A 26,388-nucleotide genomic window follows, 5' to 3' on the forward strand; every position below is an offset into this window, starting at 1 on the left:
TTGTCCAATTAGTGCTTTCTGTCACGCTCCTCGCTTCTGCGGCTCTGTTGCTGCGTTGCTTAGCGTCATCCTTTGCCTCTGAAGCTGTCTCACTCTGCTGACACACTCCCTGAAGCCGTCCCATTCTGCTGACGTCAGTCCGGGTTCAAATTCCGGCGTGTCCTACCTTCACCTGATGTCCGTTTGTTTTTCCTTGCTGTGACTTTGTGAGTACTCATTTGGATACTTTGCTGCCTGATATACTGTTAACGAACTTTGCTTGCTTGACCACGTCTCCCGTTAACCCTTTCAAACCTGAGGATACTTTGCTGCCTGATATACTGTTAACAGACTTTGCCTGCTTAACCCCTCTCAAATCTGAATTTAACTTGTTGCTTGATCTCACGTTGCCAAATCATTGCCTGTCTGACTACGTCTATTTCCTGACCCCCTATCTACAATCAAGCTTCCTGGTGGTATTTCCTGGAATCTGTGAGTACCAACTCACCTTGTTTCATTCTTTTCCTGTGAGGCTGTCGTGGGGTCAGGTCCTGGTTTATACTCAGTGTGCTAGTGTGTTGTTAAAAATCATTTTTGCATTTGGGTCTGATTCTGGACTTTTCCTAACTTGACACTTTACCCTTATGGCACTTTTGTTGTAGCTAGAGCACTGATTGGACAACAATTCAATACGTTAGCTCACAGAAAAATTGACTTTTGAATTGGGCGGGTAAGTCAAGGGTATTTGACGTTCATATCTATATTAAAAAGTAAGTTATAGCGCATCTTCATTACAACTGATTAAATAAGCTTCATCTAAAATATCACTAACATACCAGATCGTTTTTTATAAAGGGGATAGTTTTCCATTCCTTTAATAAATTATATAATATCTCACATGTACAGTATAGGAGGAGAAATTAATTAATGACATTGTTGTGATTTAAAACAAAACATAATAACGTATATAACTTCAGAAACCTTTTGCTTAAATGTATAAGCAAAATTTAATAAAAACAGAATTTATGCTTACCTGATAAATTACTTTCTCCAACGGTGTGTCCGGTCCACGGCGTCATCCATTACTTGTGGGAAATGTTCTCCCCCACAGGGAAAGGCAAGGAGAGCACACAGCAAGAGCTGTCCATATAGCTCCCCCTCCGGCTCCGCCCCCCAGTCATTCGACCGACGGTTAGGAGAAAAAGGAGAAACTATAGGGTGTCGTGGTGACTGTAGTGTATAAATAAAAAATTTTTCAACCTGATTAAAAAAAAAACAAAACAGGGCGGACCGTGGACCGGACACACCGTTGGAGAAAGTAATTTATAAGGTAAGCATAAATTCTGTTTTCTCCAACATTGGTGTGTCCGGTCCACGGCGTCATCCATTACTTGTGGGAACCAATACCAAAGCTTTAGGACACGGATGAAGGGAGGGAGCAAATCAGGTTACCTAAACAGAAGGCACCATGGCTTGCAAAACCTTTCTCCCAAAAACAGCCCCCGAAGAAGCAAAAATATCAAATTTGTAGAATTTGGCAAAAGTGTGCAGAGAAGACCAAGTCGCTGCCTTACATATCTGGTCAACAGAAGCCTCGTTCTTATAGGCCCATGTGGAAGCCACATCCTTTGCCTCTGAAGCTGTCTCACTCTGCTGACACACTCCCTGAAGCCGTCCCATTCTGCTGACGTCAGTCCGGGTTCAAATTCCGGCGTGTCCTACCTTCACCTGATGTCCGTTTGTTTTTCCTTGCTGTGACTTTGTGAGTACTCATTTGGATACTTTGCTGCCTGATATACTGTTAACGAACTTTGCTTGCTTGACCACGTCTCCCGTTAACCCTTTCAAACCTGAGGATACTTTGCTGCCTGATATACTGTTAACAGACTTTGCCTGCTTAACCCCTCTCAAATCTGAATTTAACTTGTTGCTTGATCTCACGTTGCCAAATCATTGCCTGTCTGACTACGTCTATTTCCTGACCCCCTATCTACAATCAAGCTTCCTGGTGGTATTTCCTGGAATCTGTGAGTACCAACTCACCTTGTTTCATTCTTTTCCTGTGAGGCTGTCGTGGGGTCAGGTCCTGGTTTATACTCAGTGTGCTAGTGTGTTGTTAATAATCATTTTTGCATTTGGGTCTGATTCTGGACTTTTCCTAACTTGACACTTTACCCTTATGGCACTTTTGTTGTAGCTAGAGCACTGATTGGACAACAATTCAATACGTTAGCTCACAGAAAAATTGACTTTTGAATTGGGCGGGTAAGTCAAGGGTATTTGACGTTCATATCTATATTAAAAAGTAAGTTATAGCGCATCTTCATTACAACTGATTAAATAAGCTTCATCTAAAATATCACTAACATACCAGATCGTTTTTTATAAAGGGGATAGTTTTCCATTCCTTTAATAAATTATATAATATCTCACATGTACAGTATAGGAGGAGAAATTAATTAATGACATTGTTGTGATTTAAAACAAAACATAATAACGTATATAACTTCAGAAACCTTTTGCTTAAATGTATAAGCAAAATTTAATAAAAACAGAATTTATGCTTACCTGATAAATTACTTTCTCCAACGGTGTGTCCGGTCCACGGCGTCATCCATTACTTGTGGGAAATGTTCTCCCCCACAGGGAAAGGCAAGGAGAGCACACAGCAAGAGCTGTCCATATAGCTCCCCCTCCGGCTCCGCCCCCCAGTCATTCGACCGACGGTTAGGAGAAAAAGGAGAAACTATAGGGTGTTGTGGTGACTGTAGTGTATAAAGAAAATTTTTTTCAACCTGATTAAAAAAAAAAAAACCAGGGCGGACCGTGGACCGGACACACCGTTGGAGAAAGTAATTTATAAGGTAAGCATAAATTCTGTTTTCTCCAACATTGGTGTGTCCGGTCCACGGCGTCATCCATTACTTGTGGGAACCAATACCAAAGCTTTAGGACACAGATGAAGGGAGGGAGCAAATCAGGTTACCTAAACAGAAGGCACCATGGCTTGCAAAACCTTTCTCCCAAAAACAGCCCCCGAAGAAGCAAAAATATCAAATTTGTAGAATTTGGCAAAAGTGTGCAGAGAAGACCAAGTCGCTGCCTTACATATCTGGTCAACAGAAGCCTCGTTCTTATAGGCCCATGTGGAAGCCACAACCCTAGTAGAGTGAGCTGTGATACGGTCAGGAGGCTGCCGTCCGGCAGTCTCATAAGCCAAGCGGATAATGCTTTTCAGCCAGAAAGAGAGAGAGGTAGCAGTAGCTTTTTGACCTCTCCTCTTACCAGAGTAAACGACAAACAAGGATGAGGTTTGTCTAAAATCTTTTGTTGCTTCTAAATAGAACTTTAAAGCACGAACAACATCTAAATTGTGTAATAAACGTTCCTTCTTTGAAACTGGATTCGGACACAAAGAAGGAACAACTATTTCCTGGTTGATGTTCTCGTTGGAAACAACTTTTGGAAGAAAACCAGGCTTAGTACGCAAAACAACCTTATCTGAATGGAACACCAGATAGGGTGGATCACACTGCAAAGCAGATAATTCAGAAACTCTTCTAGCAGAAGAAATAGCAACCAAAAACAGAACTTTCCAAGATAGTAACTTAATATCTATGGAATGTAAAGGTTCAAACGGAACCCCTTGAAGAACTGAAAGAACTAAATTTAGACTCCAAGGAGGAGTCATGGGTCTGAAAACAGGCTTGATTCTAACCAAAGCCTGAACAAAAACTTGCACATCTGGCAAAGCTGCCAGTCGTTTGTGCAACAAGACGGATAATGCAGAAATCTGTCCTTTTAGAGAACTAGCTGACAATCCTTTATCCAAACCTTCTTGGAGAAAGGAGAGAATCTTTTGAATTTTAATCTTACTCCAGGAGAATCCTTTGGATTCACATCAACAGATATATTTTTTCCATATTTTATGGTAAATCCTTCTAGTCACAGGTTTTCTGGCTTGGACCAGAGTATCAATCACAGAATTTGAAAACCCATGCTTGGATAAAATCAAGCGTTCAATTTCCAAGCAGTCAGCTGCAGAGAAACTAGATTGGGATGTTCGAATGGACCTTGTACTAGAAGGTCCTGTCTCAAAGGTAGCTTCCATGGTGGAGCCGATGACATATTCACCAGGTCTGCATACCAAGTCCTGCGTGGCCACGCAGGAGCTATCAGAATCACTGAGGCCTTCTCCTGTTTGATCCTGGCTATGAGCCTGGGGAGGAGAGAAAACGGTGGAAACACATATGCTAGGTTGAACGACCAAGGCGCCACTAATGCATCCACTAGAGTCGCCTTGGGATCCCTGGATCTGGACCCGTAGCAAGGAATCTTGAAGTTCTGACGGGACGCCATTAGATCCATGTCTGGAATGCCCCATAATTGGGTTAACTGAACAAAGACCTCCGGATGGAGTTCCCACTCCCCCGGATGGAAAGTCTGACGACTCAAATAGTCCGCCTCCCAGTTGTCTACTCCTGGGATGTGAATAGCAGATAGATGGCAGGAGTGATTCTCTGCCCATTGGATTATCTTGGTTACTTCCTTCATCGCTAGGGAACTCTTTGTTCCCCCCTGATGATTGATGTACGCAACAGTCGTTATGTTGTCCGACTGAAATCTTATGAACCTGGCTTCCGCTAGCTGAGGCCAAGCCATGAGCGCATTGAATATAGCTCTTAGTTCCAAAATGTTTATCGGGAGAAGCGACTCTTCCCGCGACCATAGGCCCTGAGCTTTCAGAGAGTCCCAGACCACGCCCCACCCCAAGAGGCTGGCGTCGGTCATGACAATGACCCACTCCGGTCTGCGGAAACTCATTCCCTGAGACAGGTGATCCTGGGTCAACCACCAGAGAAGTGAGTCCCTGGTTACCTGGTCTACTTGAATTTGGGGAGACAAGTCTGTATAGTCCCCATTCCACTGATTGAGCATGCACAGCTGTAATGGTCTTAGATGAATTCGAGCAAAAGGAACCACATCCATTGCTGCGACCATTAGTCCTATTACTTCCATGCATTGAGCTATGGAGGGTTGAGGAATAGAGTGAAGAACTCGACAAGCTTTTAGAAGCTTTGTCTTTCTGACGTCTGTGAGAAAGATCTTCATTTCCACAGAATCTATTATTGTTCCCAGAAAAGGAACCCTTGTGGACGGTGACAGTGAACTTTTTTCTATGTTCACTTTCCACCCGTGAGATCTGAGAAAAGCCAACACAATGTCTGTATGAGCCCTCGCTTTGGAAAGAGACGACGCTTGGATTAGGATGTCATCTAGATAAGGTGCTACAGCGATGCCCCTCGGTCTTAGGACCGCTAGAAGGGACCCTAGCACCTTTGTGAAAATTCTGGGAGCGGTGGCTAAACCGAATGGAAGAGCCACAAACTGGTAATGTTTGTCCAGAAAGGCAAACCTCAGGAACTGATGATGAGATTTGTGGATTGGGATATGCAGATACGCATCCTTCAGATCCACGGTAGTCAAAAATTGACCCTGCTGGATTGTTGGTAAGATTGTCCAAATGGTTTCCATCTTGAAGGATGGAACTCTGAGGAACTTGTTTAATATCTTTAAATCCAGAATTGGCCTGAAAGTTCCCTCTTTTTTGGGAACCACAAACAGGTTTGAGTAAAACCCTAGACCTTGTTCCCCGGAGGGGACTGGGTTTATCACTCCAATCTTTGATAGGTTTCTTACACAATGTAAGAATGCCTGTTTCTTTATCTGGTCTGAAGATAAGCGAGACAGGTGGAACCTTCCCTTTGGAGGAAGTCCCTTAAATTCTAACAGGTATCCCTTGGAAACTATCTCTAGTGCCCAGGGATCCAGAACATCTCTTGCCCAAGCCTGAGTGAAGAGAGATAGTCTGCCCCCTACCAGATCCGGTCCCGGATCGGGGGCTACCCCTTCATGCTGTCTTGGTAGCAGCAGCAGGTTTCTTGGTTTGTTTACCCTTGTTCCAGCCATGCATGGGCTTCCAAGCGGGTTTGGGCTGGGCCGCGTTACTTTCTTGTCTAGCGGCAGTGGAGTTATTAGCCGGTCCATTCCTGAAATTGCAAAAGGAACGAAAATTAGACTTGTTCTTAGCCTTAAAAGGCCTATCCTGTGGGAGGGCATGGCCCTTACCCCCAGTGATGTTTGAAATAATTTCCTTCAATTCCGGCCCAAAAAAGGTCTTACCCTTGAAAGGAACATTCAGTAACTTAGTCTTGGACGACACGTCTGCCGACCAGGATTTTAGCCAAAGCGCCCTCCGCGCTACTATAGCAAAACCTGAGTTTTTCGCCACCAATTTCGTTATTTGAAAGGCGGCATCCAATATAAAGGAATTAGCTAACTTTAATGCGTGAATTCTGTCCATGACTTCTTCATAGGAAGTCTCTTTCTGGAGCGACCTTTCTAGTTCTTCGAACCAAAAGGACGCCGCTGAAGTGACAGTAATAACACACGTAGCTGGTTGAAGGATGAACCCTTGCTGAACAAAAATCTTTTTAAGCAATCCTTCCAATTTTTTATCCATAGGATCTTTGAAAGCGCAGCTGTCCTCTATAGGAATAGTTGTGCGCTTCGCTAGTGTTGAAACAGCTCCCTCAACCTTCAGGACCGTTTGCCATGCGTCCCTTCTAGGGTCTACTATGGGAAACATTTTCTTAAATATAGGAGGTGGGGCAAAGGGTACACCTGGCTTCTCCCACTCCTTTTCCACTATGTTCGCTACCCTCTTAGGTATTGGAAAAGCGTTGTCGTGCACTGGGACCTCTAAAAATTTGTCCAATTTGCACAACTTCTCTGGTACTACCATGGAATCACAGTCATCCAGAGTAGCTAATACCTCCTTAAGCAAAGCGCAGAGATGTTCTAGCTTAAACTTATGTTCGCTACCCTCTTAGGTATTGGAAAAGCGTTGTCGTGCACTGGGACCTCTAAAAATTTGTCCAATTTGCACAACTTCTCTGGTACTACCATGGAATCACAGTCATCCAGAGTAGCTAATACCTCCTTAAGCAAAGCGCAGAGATGTTCTAGCTTAAACTTAAATGCCACTAGATCAGGTTCTGCCTGTTGAGAAATTTTTCCTGAGTCTGAAATTTCACCCTCAGACAGCCCTTCCCTCACAGCCAATTCCGATTAATGTGAGGGTAAAATAGATAAGGCATTGTCAGCGTCTGATTGTTCATCCTTTTTATCTGTATTTAAAACTGAACAATCACGCTTTCTCTGAAAAACTGGCAGTTTGGATAAAAGATTTGCTATAGAATTATCCACTACTGCTGATAATTGTTGCATAGAAATAAGCACTGGCGCGCTAGGTGTCGCCTGCGCGGGCAAAGCTGGTGTAGACACAGAAGGAGAGGATGTAGAGCTATCCCCACTACCTTCATTAGATAAATCATCTTGGGCAACATTATGAAAAATAACAGAGCTGTCCTGATTTTGTTTGGACACTATGGCGCAATTATCACAAACACTCGAAGGGGGAACCACATTTGTCTCTATACACACAGAACATAGGTTATCTGATGGAACAGACATGTCAAACAGATTTAGGCAGGCAAACAATGCAATAGAAACGATTTTAAACAAAAATGTTACTGTCTCTTTAAATAATAAAATGACACATTTATTTCTGAATGTTCAAAAAACTATGAAGGCAATATCTGATTTTTCTGAAATGCTTAGAAAGTATTGCACAGCAAATATGGAGACTCTAGCTCTTAAAACAAGCAAACCGGAGCTAATTGTTGGATTTAACCGTTTTTACACACCACAATCCCAGCTACAGCCTTGCTGCAGCTTTTTACCTTCCTTAAGGGTCACCATTCACAGAAAAAAAGCCTTTTGGAGTCACTTTCTGAACCACAGGACCCTCTCACACGAATCTGCATGCACTGCCTTGAAATTCAACTGCACAGCTGAAGTGCCAAAATGAGGCTTCCTCCCTCAGCACACTAGAGTGAAGGGGCCTTCCTGACTAGATTTAGGTGTCTAAAACAAGCCAGATCAATAAAAAACGTTCCCAAGTGTATGTGAGCTTATAAAATATTTCAAATGGTATAATATTGTAATAAAAACCAATCGATTTAGCCCCTAACAGTGTCTACCAGCATAAAAAACAAAAAGGGGAAGCCTGTTATCTTTTTCCACAAACTCCTCCCCATCCCCGTGGTAGATGCTACTTGTTCAGAGCGGCAAGGAGAATGACTGGGGGCGGAGCCAGAGAGGGAGCTATATGGACAGCTCTTGCTGTGTGCTCTCCTTGCCTTTCCCTGTGGGGGAGAACATTTCCCACAAGTAATGGGTGACGCCGTGGACCGGACACACCAATGTTGGAGAAAAAGCTATGAAAAGGAAAAATACAACCTATAAAATATGTCTTATTAGACTGAAAGGTTAGCAATATCAGTTAAAAGAAATACATTTAAATGTCTTACATAATCCTTATCATTTTTCACATCATTGAGATGTTCTCTGACTCTCATTCTCAGCATGTGTGATTTTCCCCCCAATGTATTGTGAGTATCAAACACATTTCAGCAATACTATGTCCTCTGTAAAGCTCAGTAGAAAAGTAGCATTATTGTTTATATAAACATATTTTTACAAATCTTCTTACTAGTTCTTTAGAGCAGGGGTCGCCAACCTTTTCGGACCTCAGGGACCACTAAACTCACAATTTTGAATCCTGTGGAGCACTAACATGATTTTTTTTTAATAAGGTACAAACCTCTATAATGTGTGTGTATATATATATATATATATATATATATATTTATACAGTATATATGATATATATATACACACACACATACTGTACATAACTAGTATAACCATAGCTAAGTTTACATTATATATATAGTTACACATTTTTAAGAACTGAGAGAAAACTTCCAAATGACAAATGAAGGGTGAGTGCTAACTTTTGAGCTGGAAACAGAGAGGCAGAAAGTGGGGGGAAAGAATTATGTTTAAAAGGACCACAAGACTTCCCAGTTAGGAATTATTCAAAACTACTTATGATCATGGACAGACATTGGAGTCATAAATAAACTTTATATCAGAAAGCGCTCAATATGGATGTGAGCTAACCACTACTGATGTTACTGGCAATTACTATAATACTGGTGAGATATGGCTGATCTGCTGGATGGCAGTTACTGGAATTCAGGTAGAATGAATTTGTGTGCGGGAAAATTATTAGAATGAAAAATAATTAATATTTAATAATAAAAAAAAATAAGATGGAGGGGAGGAAGACAAACAGTGATGTAAGTCCATCTCATCTAAAGGAATTAGGAAAGGAAAACTACTACAAAGAGATAGGTAAAGGGAAGAAAAAAATGAAATATAAGAGAGAATAATTTTTTTTAAGACTTTCTTTTTTTATATACTTTAATTCCACTATTTCAAGCCAAGACTATACCAAACTTTGCTGGCTTTAGAATGGAAGCATCTTTGAGCAGCTCGCCGGGCGGGAGGAGTTAAAAATACAATCTAGCTACACAAGTTGTGCAGTACTATGCAACGTGCCGAGGGAGATTGTAATTTAACTCCTCCTCCGTCGGTTTTCACTGATGTCCAGCCAGGCACTGTAGGGAGTTGTGGCGTGACGGGGGTGACACCATCAGAGGAGATTAATTCCTGCTTGATGGTGTCACGGACCAGCAACATCTTCTCACAGACCACCAATGGTCCACGGACAACTGGTTGGCGACTGCTGCTTTAGAGAATTGCTTAGCTTCATAAATTTACAATGTCCTTTAACAGGAACATTTACATTTTCTTCCACTGTTTCAGATGTCCATATCCTGAGGTTGATTACAATATTGTGAGCACCATAAAGAATGGATATGGCAATGAAGCACGATTCCGAATGAAAGTCTTTCAAATTTATGGGTTTAACTCTGTGCATCTTTTTGCAGATGTTACAATCTGCGAAACAAACTGCTCATCGGTAAGGTTTCATCGAGTGGATCAAACGGAATAAAATTAGTAAATGTACTCACTGTATTGCTGTAACTTGTGTTTTAATTCTAAACATGAGCAACCACTATAGATTTTTATAATGTAATTTATTATTAAAGGGACATGATACCCACATGTTGAAGCACTTGAAAGTAATGCAGCGTGGCTGTAAAAAACTGACTAGAAAATATCACCTAAACATCTCAATGTAAAAAAGGAAGATATTTACCTCAACAATTCCTCAGTAGTCAAATCCCATTGTAAAGGGACTTAAAGCAGCCAATTGGGATACTAGTCCCAGGGCTTGCAAGGGAGTGTGCATCTGGAATGTGCAGGCACAATCATGTTTTTCCCTCCTCAGTTTAGGGAAGATTACCATGAAATCTCACAAGATTTCAGTAAAATCTCATGAGATCACAGTAAAGCAAACTGTGACATTAGCTCTGATGAAGCTTATTGGCTGTTTTTTTATTTCCAACATGTAGCGAACAGCATCTGAAGGGTAACTGTTCACAGAGCACTTACTCGTGAGCTAAAGAAATTGTGAGGTAAAATATCTTCATTTTTACATAGAGATGTTCATGTGATATTTTCTTGTCAACTTTTTACAGTTATGCTGCCTGACTTAAAGTCATTTAGCATATGAGTATTATGTCCCTTTATTTCATATCTGCAGTGCAAGTGATTTTCCATATTGTTCTGCACCTCTTAGAATTTACATTAGGAATGACTGAATATGCATATGTCTTTTACAGGAATGTGAGGATAGCAAATCAAGGCAAGATAGACAAGAAGGCAATGTTGTAACAGTAAGAGTATTAGATTTATTTGCAGGTAAGTAACCATAGACCTGCCAGTTAATCTGCATTATAGGAAAGATTAACAGGAGACAAAACCCATCTGACCATGCTTTCTGCTCCTCATTCGGCTCCCTGAGATATTTGTGATTCTTGATCAACTTTTACATTTACATTGCCCTAATATGCATTTTTAATTAATGTTAACTAAATTAACCTAAAACATATTTTACTAAACTCCTACATTCAACTTATGTCCCACAAAAAAATAATATATATATATATATATATATATATATATATATATATATGCTTTATTAAAAAGTCTAATCTATCTAATTGATAGATTAGCTGTCTATATAAAATGTCTCTTGTTTTCACAACTTACCTGGTATTGCCTATTTGTTTTACAGAAGAGATAATTGATTCTGGCGCCTTTAAGTGTAAGTATAATAATTCATATGCTAGTTCCTTTTCAATATTATGATGTTAATTATTTATAACATAAAGGATTATAGCTGCACTCACTCACACAAACACACACAATCACACACATAAAGACGTGAAAACATAAACCTGCATACCCCACACTGATCAAACTAACAAGCAACTCATCACATGCTCACATACGCATAAGAATACGAGCACACAAAAAAGGGTGTGCGCTTATATAAACAGAAATGGAAACAAAACCCTTCACGCATGCACAAAATTACACAAGCACTCAAAGAGCACACACACAAACAAATATATGCATTTTAAACACAAATTCAAACATAAACAAATATATTCATTTTTTTAAAAAATAAATAAAAATTATCTGGCAAAAAAAAAACTTATTTTGGAGGGTCATAAAAGGGCAAAAAATGTATTCGATCATTTTATTATTGTACTGTTGCAATAAGTTAGTTAGCTTCTGAGCAGCAATGCTATCTATAGCTGAACACATCCAGTGATCTAATGACAAGAAATATTGATGTAGCCGTCACATACTTGCTCCCAGTAATGCATTGCTACTCCCTAGGTATGATTTCTCAATAAAGAAAACAAAATTATTGTTATAATAGTAATACTACATTAAACATTAGCTGTAAATTGTGTGCTTTACTAAACCATGAAAGTATTTTAAGTTCCCATTAAAAAGGATGGAAATTTGATAATAATTTTAATCACCCAAAATAATTGAATAATATAATATAATGATTTAATATATGCTGATGGAATTTTATTTTGGAGTTTCTATGGTTTTTAAAGTGTGCTTGGAAACTTGAATGCTGGTATTAACCTAAGTATATACAGTATAAACATGCACTGTCTGAAGTCTTTCTTGACTTTGGTAAATTATGTATATTATATATTTCAGCTATCTAATTTCAAAGAAGTGTCAAATTGTGAGATCTATAAAAATGAAATTTGACGTTTGTCATAATTCTCAAAAATGCATCTTATTTAAAATACACAATTTATGCCAGGGTATCATATTATTAATTATATTTTCTTGCTGTCATATCAGAAAAAAAGGTTATTGCTCTTTTGCTCCCACACAGAATGTTCCTTTTAGTTGATTGTGATACCTTTAAATGGACCAAAAAATTAAAGGGTTTGTATTCCATAAGCATTCAAGAATTTACATGTCTCTTCTTCAGATGTAAATGTCATAAGGAACTAACCCATAAGGCCCTATTAATTAATGGCTGGGCAGTCGAGGTTTGCTGCGGTGAACCTATCTGCCTGGCTGTGCAGTGAGTGGCCGCTTGCATTTAACATTTCACAAGATGCTGTTTGTGCAGTGCTGCCCCCTGCTTGCGGAAGACTGTTAGTCATGAGGATCGGATCAGGATTATTTCACTCTGCCACACTTTAAGTGGTGGAAAAGTTTAAATAGCAATGGTCTTAAGACCACAGCTACTTAACTAGCGTTTCAGGCTCGCTCACGTGAACTTGAAACGCTAGGGCCCTGAAGCTGCTATTGCAACTTCATAATAGGGGCCCATAGTCATGTCAAATTCAATCCAGTTGCAAAAAGCAATATATTAATACCATTGCCAATACATCTTGCCACTAAAATATGAATAGATTAAAAAACAAAGCTTTAAATCTATACCTTCAGCATAATTTATAAAGCCTTCTTCAACTGTACTACCAAGTAGAACAACATAAATGAATATGAAATGTAATGTAGATTGTTGTTACTCAATCATAGTAACATAGTAATAATAAATAAAAAAAAGGTGCCATTGTCTTATTGAATTGGCTAGCAAGATAGTATATCTGGATGAGCTCATTATTTTTAATAGACAACAAACATCATGCCACATTAAGGACAAAGGCAAAGAAAAAAAGGGTGTCACATACAGTGTATTGCAAAATGATGTTTCCAGCTGGCCATGAAGCAGATCTGTCAGGAAGCTGCCTTTTGCAGGCTATACAAGGCAACTTTCAACACTAGAACCAAAAACTTACACTTCTCGTCACAACAACCCATAATTAAAATATATTAACAAGATGTAACTAAAAGCATGATTGTCATAAAATGTCAATGAAATTAACTCTTTTACAGCCTTCTAGTCATCTTAGAACCAGAAAAAGATATCAGACCCAACCATACACCACCATTTGTTTTCTGGTCCAGAAGTTCTGAGAGTTTAATTTCTGTGAAATGTAAATGGTGTACTACACATTTGGTAAAGCATTATTGTTGCATCCTGTATCCTGTTTGTATTTTTCTTTCTGGTGGCAAATCTGCATTTTAATCATGTAAAAATGAGAAGGAGTTGACTCCAAGTGTTACCTTGATTGTAAGTTAAGTGTTCCTTAATGATATATATGCTATTATTTTGCATGTAGATGTAAACGTAGATGTACCTTTAAATCAAAATGTATTTAGACCTGAAAATGTTAAAACTGTTCCGATGTTAAGTTTCTTCAACCCCAGCAAAGCTCGCCCACTTGGAATTTCACTCTTTTTTAGCAGTGATGGTTTCACCACTCACCCTATCTTGCAAGCCATATGGCTAGTGGCAATTGCTTTATGTTTGCCGTATGGCTTGCAAGAAGATTGGGTAAGAGGTTAAAACATTGCCACTAGAAAAAAAAGTTTATTTCCAAGTGGGTCAACAGTTGGGGTAAATAAACGTATCATGAGGAATATAGTTAATCATTTCAGGTCTAAATACATTTTAATTTAAAGGTACCAATATACATATATATATATATATACACACAATGATTGGCTTGATTGATATACTGTATATAATTAAGGAACACTTAAAAGGGACAGTATACACCAATTTTCATTTAACTGTGTATAATAGACACTACTATAAAGAAGAATATGCACAGATACTGATCTAAAAATCCAGTATAAAACTGTTTAAAAACTTAATTAGAAGCTCCAATTTAGCTCTGTTGAAAAGGTAGCTGGAACACCAACTGCAAGTTGCTCTATAGCAAAAAAATAAGACACTTCCCCTTCCTCTGCATATGAAAAGACTCTTTACACAAAAAGGAGCAAGCTGGAGTAGGCATACATTTAAAAATAAGCAAATCTATACATAAAAAAAAAAAAAAAAAAAAAGCTGTAAGCTGTATAGGCTATATGAATGGATAATCTACATAACATTTATGCAAAGAAAAATCTAGTGTATAATGTCCCTTTAACCCCATGGATTATAAATGGAACTTTCTCTTTTTCTACTGCAAATATAATACAACTAGTACTAAAGCCTGTGTACACGGGCCATTTTTTGCAGTACAGCGGTCCCACCCCTTGCTCTCTCCCCCCTCTCATTTGCTTTCTCTCCCCTTCTCTTTTGCGCTCTCTCTCCCCTCTTTTGCTCTCTCTCTCCCCTCTTTGGCTCTCCCCCCTTTATTTTGCTCTCTCTGCCCCCTCTTTTGTTCTCTCCCCCCTCTTTGGGTCTCTCTCCCCCCTCTTTGGCTCTCTCTCCCCCCTCTTTGGCTCTCTCCCCTCTTTTGCTCTCTCCTCTTTGGCTCACTTTCCTCTTTTGCTCTCTCTCTTCCCCCTCTTTGGCTCTCTCCCCCCTCTATTTGGCTCTCTCCCCCCCCTCTATTTGGCCCTTCTCCCTCCTCTCTGGCTCTGTCTTTCAAACACTTTGCCTCTCTGGCCACGCCCCCATCGCAGCACCCCACCTGACCACGCCCCCTCGTCACGCCCGGCCACGCCCATCACAGCGCCCGGTCACGCCCCTCGTTGCACCCAGTCACGCCCCCATCGCGACACTCCCGTCGGCCACGCCCCCTGACACTCCACTTCAGCCTTGCTCTGTGCTGAGTGTCAGGATCCAAACGGCCAGGTATGTTTGTCACGTGCAGTCTCTACTGCGCATGACTGCACCTGACAAACATACTTGGCCATTTATTATATAGGATATGAAGGGGATTGTCAGGTGTTTACATTTGTTGTCATCAGTTCTTCTTTATACTTTGTTGGAGCTGCCTGTGGATCCAGTTTTGTTTGGTTATATATATATCTATATATATATATTATATAGTCTTGCCACACTGTCTAAGCAAATTTCTATAAGACTTTAATTACATTGTTTTATTCTTGCAAACTATTCATTTTAGGTATTGTTAGATTGCTCCTCTGTTCCTAGTCTCAACTAAATATTTAATTTTAGCTCCATGTAAATATGTGCAATGTGTCTTTAGACACCTACTCAAAGTATCTATTGTTTCATCCATATGATCACTATAGAAATACTTACAATAATACTTTTCGCTACTTTATATGTTTTTACTTTTGCAATATCTCTCTAAAAAATACATACATGAAAGATACATACCTCTTTATTATACAAATTTGTGATGTGACTAAAATTAATATCTTTATTTTGTCCTAGATTTCTCCCTCTCCTGGACCCTGAGCTCTCTGCTCATGTCGCTGCTATTTGTAAAACTGCTGTAACAAAACTTCCCACCAAAACATGGAAACAAAAAAGCCGATAAAGATCATAGTGTAGTTTTGGAGTACCAGTCAAGCTGCCCTAATGTAACTAAGCCATAATTTTATTCTACCTTTTTGTACTTAATTCACTACAAGGTCTCTCACGGGCTACAGTCTCACCAGTTCTTATGTTAATTCACTCACTAAATAGTGAATAAACAAATTGGGCTCATTACTACAGGACTATAAATAGGCTACATCTAAATAATTTGTACAAGCTTAAAAATGTAGCATCAACTTACTGTGGGTTACATTGGTCTCTGTGACCCATGGCGATTTTGTTTTTCTCTTGAACAAACTGTATAGTTTATGCCATTGAATAAACTTATTAAGTATAGCCTGTTTTAACGTTCTCCATTTTATAATTTTTTATATCACTGGTTTGCCATTGGTGGAAAATGACAAGCAGAATCACATATGTCCATGAGCGAAGCTGGGTGGGCATAAGCAATGTTGGGCAGTACAGCGTGTGACTGGGTGTTTCCATGGCACAGGCTAGCCAGAAGTGACAACTGTAGTAGTAGTTTTCACCCCCCCCAACCAGATAACCAACAATGAGGGTACATGAAGTTCCAGGTTCAACTTCAAATAAAAGTATTGAGTTTTATATGGGTATTTGTAAAAAAATATGTTGTTCGTTATTTTTATGTTTTTGTCTTCATAAGGGTTGATGCAAGGCTGGGTTGGCCTTCCAGGAAACTAGGAGTTTTCTCAGTGGGCTGCAGCAGCTGGGACTGGCCAGGTACAAATTAAGGGGATGTTGAGGTGATGCAGCTCAATCTCTTCTCTTCTCTTCTCCTCTAAGCTAATTGTATTAAGGTCACAAAGTATTTATTGCTAGTTGTATGTCCTCAATCATGTACCATTTTAGTAGCCCTCCTTTGTTTCTAGTTTCTAGTCAAATCCCACTAAAGGCTCGATTTATCAAAGGCTTCATTTGCCTACGACTGCAGGTTCTCACAAGAGAACCTGCAGTCCATATTTATCATATGCCTCTGTCTGCTGATGCCTGATAAACCGAGCCCTAAGAGACAGTGACACACTGTTTTGAGTGTCTTCTCCAGATCACACTATAATAATCATTCTCACACTGTGAAAGGGAGTAATGGATGATATTGGGTTGTAGGCTGTCTATATAGCAACAATTTGCCTTTTTTTTTATTACAAGCTAATATAATTTAGTTCTGAAAAAAAATATTGGGTCAAGGAGTATCCCAGTAATCCCCTTGAGAAAAATGGTGCATGTGCATTCTATAGACTCAACGGAAAATAGGGCTGGCCTTCACACTTTTACAGGGCTGTTTTTATACTCAGTACGGTCTTCGGTTAATCACAATCTTTTACATTGACCCCTAAGTGTATATATCAAGTTCTTTTTTATATTTAATTATTTTCAATAGAACAACATACATGCCTAGATTACGAGTTGTGCGTTAGGGTAAAAAAGCATCGTTAAGAGGTCCTAATGCTGCTTTTTCCTTACCGCTGGTATTACGAGTCTTGAAGGTTTAGGGTCACCGCACACTTCTTTGGCCTTACCGCAAAACGACTTACGTAAATTTCGTAAAGTCTTTTTTCTATGGGACTTCCATAGTGCCGGTATTACGAGTCTGTCCTGGGAGGCCAAAAAGTGAGCGGTACACCCTACCCTGTCAAGAGTCCTAATGCATTTAAAAGTCAGTAGTTATGAGTTTTATGGTACAACGCCGTAACATAAAACTCATAACTAAAGTGCTAAAAAGTACACTAACACCCATAAACAACCTATTAACCCCTAAACCGAGGCCCTCCCGCATCGCAAACACTATAATAAAAATTTTAACCCCTAATCTGCCGCTCTGGACACCGCTGCCACCTACATTATATGTATTAACCCCTAATCTGCTGCCCCCAACATCGCCGACACCTGCATACTATTTATTAACCCCTAATCTGCCACCTCCAATGTCTCCGCAACCTACCTACATTTATTAACCCCTAATCTGCTGCCCCCAACGTCGCCGCCACTATATTAAAGTTATTAACCCCTAAACCTAAGTCTAACCCTAAACCTAACACCCCCTAACTTAAATATAACTACAATAAATCTAAATAAAACTTACTATCATTAACTAAATTATTCCTATTTAAAACTAAATACTTACCTATAAAATAAACCCTAAGCTAGCTACAATATAACTAATAGTTACATTGTATCTAGCTTAGGGTTTATTTTTATTTTACAGGCAAGTTTGTATTTATTTTAGCTAGGTACAATAGTTATTACATAGTTATTAACTATGTAATAACTGCCTAGCTAAAATAAATACAAATTTACCTGTAAAATAAAACCTAACCTAAGTTACAATAACACCTAACACTACACTATAATTAAATAAATTAACTAAATTAAATACAATTACCTAAAATATTAGCTAAAGTACAAAAACCCCCCCCCACTAAATTACACAAAATAATAAACAAATTACAGATATTTAAACTAATTACACCTAATCTAACAGCCCTATTAAAATTAAAAAAAAAAAACAAAATAAAAAAAACCGTAGCCTAAACTAAACTACCAATAGCCCTTAAAAGGGCCTTTTGCGGGGCATTGCCCCAAAGTAATCAGCTCTTTTACCTGAAAAAAACATACAAACAACCCCCAACAGTAAAAACCACCACCCACACAACCAACCCCCCAAATAAAATACTATCTAAAAAAACCTAAGCTCCCCATTGACCTGAAAATGGCATTTGGATGGGCATTGCCCTTAAAAGGGCAGTTAGCTCTATTGCTGCCCAAAGCCCTAACCTAAAAATAAAACCCACCCAATATACCCTTAAAAAACCTAACACTAACCCCCTGAAGATCGACTTACCTGGAGAAGTCTTCATCCAAGCCTGGCCAAAGTCCTCAACGAAGCCGGGAGAAGTCTTCATCCAAGTCGGGCGAAGTGGTCCTCCAGATGGGCAGAAATCTTCATCCAGACGGCATCTTCTATCTTCATCCATCCGGCGCGGAGCGGGTCCATCTTCAAGACATCCGATGCGGAGCATCCTCTTCATCCGAAGACTAAAGCTAAATGAAGGTACCTTTAAGTGACGTCATCCAAGATGGCATACCTTTGATTCCGATTGGATGATAGAATTCTATCAGCCAATCGGAATTAAGGTAGAAAAAAATCCTATTGGCTGATGCAATCAGCTAATAGGATTGAGCTTGCATTCTATTGGCTGATTGGAACAGCCAATAGAATGCGAGCTCAATCCTATTGGCTGATTGGATCAGCCAATAGGATTGAACTTCAATCCTATTGGCTGATTGCATCAGCCAATAGGATTTTTTCTACCTTAATTCCGATTGGAAAAGTCCTTATTCCATCTATCAAATGCATTGTTACAATTAAAATAATATATGCGACTTAAAGGGACAGTCTACCATAGAATTGTTATTGTTTTAAAAGATAGATAATCCCTTTATTACCCATTCCCCAGTTTTGCATAACCAACACAGTTATATTAATATACTTTTTACCTCTGTAATTACCTTGTATCTAGGAACCTTCTTCCAGCCCCCTGATCACATGACTGTGTCTGTTTATTATCTATTATCTTAAATTTAGCATTGTTTTGTGCTAAATCTTAAATAACCCCTTGTGCCTGAACACAGTGTTATCTATATGGCCCACGTGTACTTTCTGTCTCTTTGTGTTGAAAAAAGATTTAAAAAGCATGTGATTAGAGGCAGCCCTCAAAGGCTTAGAAATTAGCATATGAGCCTACCTATGTTTAGTTTAAACTAAGAATACCAAGAATAAAAAGCAAATTTGATGATAAAAGTAAATTGGAAAGTTGATTAAAATTAAAAGTCCTATCTGAATAATCAAAGTTTAATTTATACTATACTGTCCCTTTAAGGATATAAGGATAAACGTGGGATTTTAGAGATATTCTGTCATTTTAAGGTTATACACATTTTTCACAGCAAACTTTTTTTTTTTTCTGTGCTATCATTTTTCAACTTTTTTTGCTGCAGCTTTTTTTCTTTTTTTCCATTTTTTTTATTCTTTTTTGTAATTATTTTTTAGGAGCCACAATGTGTCTAATGATATATTTTTTATCTGCTTGATTATCATATAGTATTCATACTAAGAACTTCTGTTTGCACCTATTAGCATTGCTATTTGGTAGCTAATTTAATTGTACATTGCTACTAACAAGTATTTGTAACATCCTGTTTGGACCTTGACATTTTTAATCCTTGTATTTGCTATTCCACGTTGTCATATAAACATTTATTTACATAGAGATTCACCTCCTACCATTTTTTTTATTAACAATTGAACATTTGCACACCTATACAGATATTTTTAATAAATATTCTATTTTACTTATCTATTTTCTCGTGTCTGTTTTTAATAAAATATCAATGGTTCACTGGTGACTTCGCAACAAAAGTATTACCTTACTAAATTATATGTTATTGATATTAGTAGGGTCATTTTGATTTCCTTTCAAAGACAGTCAGCCGTAGGCGCCACCTCTCACCCCCTCTTTTTCTAGTTAAAATAAACACAAACTTGCCTGTAAAATAAAAATAAAACCTAAGCTAGATACAATATAACTATTAGTTATATTGTAGCTAGCTTAGGGTTTATTTTATAGGTAAGTATTTAGTTTTAAATAGGAATAATTTAGTTAATGATAGTAAGTTTTATTTAGATTTATTGTAATTATATTTAAGTTAGGGGGTGTTAGGGTTAGGGTTAGACTTAGGTTTAGGGGTTAATAACTTTAATATAGTGGCGGCGATGTTGGGGGCGGCAGATTAGGGGCAAATAAATGTAGGTAGATTGCGGCGACATTGGGGGCGGCAGATTAGGGGTTAATAAATATAATGTAGGTGTCGGCGATGTTGGGGGCAGCAGATTAGGGGTTCATAAGTATAATGTAGGTGGCGGCGGTGTCCGGAGCGGCAGATTAGGGGTTAATAATTATAATGTAGGTGTCGGCGATGTCAGCTGCGGCATATTAGGGGTTAATAAGTGTAAGATTAGGGGTGTTTAGACTCGGGGTTCATGTTAGGGTGTAAGGTGTAGACATATCTTTTATTTCCCCATATGAATCAATGGGGCTGCGTTAAGGAGTTTTACGCTGCTTTTTTGCAGGTGTTAGACTTTTTTTCAGCCGGCTCTCCCCGTTGATTCCTATGGGGAAATCATGCACAAGCACATATGACCAGCTCACCGCTAACTTAAGCAGCACTGGTATTGGAGTGCGGTAAGGAGCGAAATTTTGCTCAACGCTCACAACGGGTTTCTGAAAACACATAATACCAGCGCTGCATGTAAGTGAGCGGTGAGAGAAAACTGCTCGTTAGCACCGCATAGCCTCTAATGCAAAACTCGTAATCTAGGCCACAGTTTGCTAAAAATAAAGGTAATTGTTGTGGTTTCTATAGTGTAGACAATAGTATGGGAGTCATTAATTCTATTAAAAAAAAATGGAATTACACACCACTTTTTTGTTTCACATTTAACATCCATTGTCATGTATGTATTTCAAATTAATATACAAACTTTAATATGTCTTTCAAGCACAGATTTGAACTGCATTATACACGACAGTTGATATAAATAGGTAAAAAATTAGATTCCAAATTGTTTTAAAGTGGACATTCATGGTGCCTACGAGAAAGATTAGCTCTGCTGACTAGAACCTTGGGAAACAGCATACTTTGTTATTATTTGTTATTTTTTTTAATTAAGTTTAATATCAATAAAAAGCACCTAGTAACTGTGACAATAGTTGAAGCAATGAAAAAAAAGAAGAAATCACTTCCTTCAGAACCTTGCTTCATTTGAGCACATATTTGATAAGCAGGAAGCTGTTTTCGGCACAATACACATCCCTATACCTGTTATGCACACTGCACATTTCTTTTTGAATAGACTAGAAAATACATGAATATTTTTAAAGTTTATGGATGTGAACTGTAATAAAAAAGGCATATCTTGATAACAGATAAATGATACTTGGGATTCATTTCGGCGACTCCCAAACCTGACAGTGGAGACAGAAATAAGAGTAAAAAATGATCATTGGAAGCTCATCATCTGTTGATAATAGCACACAGAACATCAGCAGGTAAACAAATTATTGTTGGGGAATTGTAACCCAGACTAAGGGGTTAAACATATGAGTAAAGTCCTGCTGGATAGACAAATGCATTGAATCTCCTGAGAAGGAGATTGCTCATGATTGGTGATTTTGTGCAAGTGATACTCTTGATTGGCTTATAGGCCATGTTTTGTGTTTAGCAGGTTCATTCTCTGGGTACCCTTTATTGAAGAGCATATGTAAGCTCAGGAGAAGCAATGCACTACTGATAGCTAGCTGCTGATTGGTGGTTGCACATATATGCCTTGTCAGTAGCTTACCCAATGGGTTCAGCTAGCTCCCAGTAGTGCATTGCTGCTCCTTAAAACAAATGACACCAGGAAAATTTGATAAATGAAGTCAATTGGAAATTTGTTTAAAATTGTTCAATCTGAATCAACAAAAAATATATTTAGGTTTCATGTCCCTTTAAGTGTGTCCACAGGATGTCACAGGCGTGAGCAGAAAAAAATATTGGGTGTGTAATGAAAAAAATGCAAAAAGTCATCCCAGATTACAAACCTTCTATACCTGATGAGCTGGACCTAATCCCCTGAGAAGATTTTCCTATTGTTGCTGGACTTTTTGATCCTAATTTTGTAGGCTGATTTTTATACAACCATTTTAATGCGATTCTTCGCTAATTATCTCACTCTTGCCCCAATGCAAATTTCTCACAATAACAACACTCACAAGGGTCATACTGTTTGAGAACAAAAAGGTTTTTAGATGGGGCATGTCCAGGCAGCGGCCATGAATGGCAGTATATTCAGAGGCTCTTGGTGATCACCTAATCCACCGATTATCGTTGATCCCAGACAACATCCAAAGTTCTACTTCCCATTTTCAACTGTTCTATGTGCTAAGAATCTGTTTGCTGTCTCCATGATCCCTGATTCCTGAACTGGACCACTGGGACCTCAGGCGGTGGCCTACTGTGAGACTCAGATACCCCCTCCCTGGTATTCCGGGTACTGCCCTGCCCTCCTGAGCTCCACACTGCTTTTTTCAACTAGACAAGATGAATACTCCTGAACTGATCTGAGAAATCTCCTGAAAGAATATAGAGCCTCATTTACATATGAAATGCGAGTCATGCTTAACCCCCATATGCTAGATTCATCTTTCAAGGTCTCTCATATCAGCTCTATTTCTCTGCTTCTGAGGAAGGCCTTGAATGTCAGAGTCAGAATGTTGTGTTTAATTCTGGATGCTATCAGAACCCAGTGAAGGGATTTAATCTCAATTTTATTTTCTTGGATATTACCATGTATCTAAATGAATAACAATGTTGTCATCTTTTATTTTAAAACAGAACATTCAGGTAACACTACTTTGAGAGATAATTCTTGTCATCTGTGTCATAATATTAGAGCCATATCTAAGGGACAATTTTCTTGTTTTATGCAGAAATTGTAGCAGTTTTGAATTGTATGATAATCTTGCATCTGAAAGGATACCTAGATTTCTTGAGACTGGGTGCAGCTTGCCTTTTTTGTTAAATGGAGGTAAAACAGGAGGTAGCAAAATGAAATAGATTTGATAAAAATAAAAAAAAGGACTAGTGGAAAATATTTCCATTAAAGTCAATTATAGTTTTGAGTTTAATAAAAAGTTGTTATAAGTTCTTACCTGCCTATGTGAATGAAAGATGACAACTTAGCAGACGTGTTTCTAGGAAAGCTAAAACTTTGCAGAATATATTGTCTCCATCCTTTTTACTACAAACAGTACTAAAATCCACATGGTTGACAGCCAGTTAGGATTTAACAGATGTAACAGTAGGCATTGTTGATAGGGCCATTTTTAGGGGTGGGCGAACTGGGCAGCTGCCTGTTGCGCCAGGAGCCCAAAATTTCTCTCACAATATTAAACATTTCACCAAAACACTTCACACTATTACATGTGTATAAACCCCTTAGACAGCCCCTTCGCCCAGCCACACGCTACACTCCTCCTAAACTTCCAAACTGAGGCAAATCAGTTTTCTCATGGACAGAATGCATCAAGTTTGCTGCTAATTGCAATACTGGAGCGCTAAAAGGAAGAGAGCAAGGTGTTTGTTTTTTGTTTTTAATTATTTTTATTAAGGTACCTAGAACAGTGGACAAACAGTGGATCCAGATCAATGATAAGATGCTTACTTTACATTACATACAATACTTTAAAGTATTGGTTGGGCATAAAGCAATTATATATGTCCATCGGTAAAGACAAGTTCTGGGTCCAAAATCCATATAACATGTTCTGTGATGAGAGTGGGAAGTGACGTCGCCAGATGGGGGTGTGGCTTATATCCGTTATTGTCTATGTCGCAGTTACTAAGTTAGATGTGTTGTACAAGCTGTTTACTTCTATGCTCTGCAATAAAAATAGCATTGTATTTTCTATACTGTGTCCTGCATTTCATGACATGGTGTCAGAAGTACTTGCCTGTGCTTCTGTTTTCTGATTAATGACGATGTTGAAGTTTACCCCACCTGAGCCTTTTGATTTCTCTCAGCCTGCAGCTTGGCCCACATGGCGTCAGCGGTTTCAACGTTTCAGGATTGCTCCCAAGCTGGACAAGGAGAGTGGTAAAGTACAAGTTAATTCTCTTTTATACTCTATGGGGAAAGATGTGGAGCCAGTGTTTAATGCCTTTACATTCCAAAAAGGGGAAGACTTTGACTTTGAAATAGTTATGAACAAACTCAGTACTCAGTTGTGCCCAAAAGAAATGTGATTCATGAGAGAGCTTGTTTTCACAACCGTGCTCAGCATCTGGGAGAATCTGTGGAGTCATTTGTGTGCAGCCTGTATGAACTAGCTGCATTCTGTAAGTTTGGTGTTGCTAAAGAAGAGCAAATTAGAGACAGAATAGTCATAGGAATTGCAGATGCTGAGGTTTCACTGAAGCTACAGTTAGAGGCTGAATTGACGTTAGATGGGGCTATTAGGATGGCCCGACAGAGTGAACTGGTAAAAAAGAAAAGTGCTGATCTGAGGTCTGAGAGTATTGTGGATGAAGTTCAGCAGTTCAGGAGAGCTGCAGGTGAAAGGCACAGTGTGAGCGGTAGACCAAGGGCAACAGATAGGCCCAGAAGCAGATGTAGAAAGTGTAACCAAATGGGCCATTTTGAAGTTGCATGTAAAACTGAATAAGGAGATGCAGGTGGATAGTGACCAGGAGGGTCAGGAAGTGCCCTCTGTAGGGTCTGTTTTTGAACAGTCTGGTTCAGACGAAGATTGGTGGGTTACCCTTACTTTAATTAAAGCCAAGGTTGCCTTCAAGATTGACACAGGAGCAGACATCACTGTAATGTCCCTGGCAGCATTCATAAAACTGCCTCGACAGCCTCAGCTGGCGAAAGTCTCAATGAAAGTTCATAGTCCTGGTGGCCACATCGATTGTGAGGGGAAATGTCTTGCCAGCTGTGAGTACAAGCAGAGGAAATTCACCATGTGGGTACATGTAATTAGAGGTCAGTGTGTTAGCAACCTATTGAGCAGGAAAGCAGCCTGTGGCCTTTGTCGCCAGAGTGAATGAGATTTCGGAAGACATGTTTGGTGTCTTGTTTGCAACCCAGTCCGAATATCACTTAAAAGTGATGCAGTCCCATACAGAATTACCACTCCTCGTAGAATTCTGTTCCTGCTCATGCCTCAAGTGGAGAAGGAACTTCTGCGTATGAAGAATATGGGAGTTATTGAAGAGGTTGTTGAAGCAACTGACTGGTGTGCCCCCATTGTGCCTGTTGCGAAGAAAAAACGGGAAGGTACGCATCTGTGTAGATTTGAAAAGGCTGAATGAGGCGGTGAAGAGAGATATGTGCTGCCGATGCTTGAAGACATAGCTCCTAAACTGGCTGGGACGAAGTTCTTCTCTACACTGGATGTTTCCAGCGGCTTCTGGCAAATACCTCCTAGATTCACAGTGATGCAAACTGACTCCCTTCATTACACCGGTATGTCGGTTTTGCTTCTGCAGACTCCCCTTTGGGATATCCTCTGCTTTTGAAATCTTTCAAAGAGAGATGAGTTCCCTCCTAAGGGACCACGAGGGCATGGCATGACATTTTAGTGTATGGGCCTACATTGGAAGAAATGCAAACAAACAGCTCGGGCTGTGCAATTCAGTATGAGGATCAAAAGCACAAAATGATGTAAAGTAAGCAGCACAATGTATCTATGCGTGCTAGCTAAAACAATGTATCGCTTTATCCAATTGTGAAACAATTATGGTAAACCTGTGTTGAACTGTGGCAATTGAATACAAGAACCGTTAACCCCTTACATTCGCAAGACTCATCTTTGTAAACAAAACTTAAGCCAGATAATTCTAGCAAATATGAAAACGTGTAACAAACTCACTTAATTCTGAGAATGATATCCGATGTCAGATGAGATCCAGGAAAACGGAACTGTTATATCCACTTTCAGTAGTGCAATTTGTTGCAGCAGTCACAGATACTGCCTGTGTTCATAGCAGCATCCCGGCTTGTTCCACAGGTGTTGGGAAGGGCTCCCCTGCTAAGCCCTCGTTTGTAGTAATGAGTA

The 26,388-nt window shown here is 39.2% G+C and overlaps 1 protein-coding gene across 2 annotated transcripts in view; it reads left to right on the forward strand.

Annotated features, from left to right (window-relative positions):
• Positions 1–16,045, forward strand: part of LOC128653590 (uromodulin-like) — a 129,056-nt gene extending 113,011 nt beyond the window's left edge. For both annotated transcript variants that reach the window (XM_053706971.1, XM_053706972.1), the window contains exons 7-10: positions 9,778–9,934; positions 10,701–10,779; positions 11,156–11,185; positions 15,605–16,045. In XM_053706971.1, coding sequence (XP_053562946.1) covers positions 9,778–9,934; positions 10,701–10,779; positions 11,156–11,185; positions 15,605–15,669 — 331 coding nt within the window. In that variant the 3' untranslated portion in view covers positions 15,670–16,045. The remainder of the gene's footprint in view (positions 1–9,777; positions 9,935–10,700; positions 10,780–11,155; positions 11,186–15,604) is intronic.
• Positions 16,046–26,388: the final 10,343 nt, after the last annotated feature.

This window comes from Bombina bombina, chromosome 3 (genome assembly GCF_027579735.1).
Source record: "Bombina bombina isolate aBomBom1 chromosome 3, aBomBom1.pri, whole genome shotgun sequence".
Classification (NCBI taxonomy): Eukaryota; Metazoa; Chordata; class Amphibia; order Anura; family Bombinatoridae; genus Bombina; species Bombina bombina.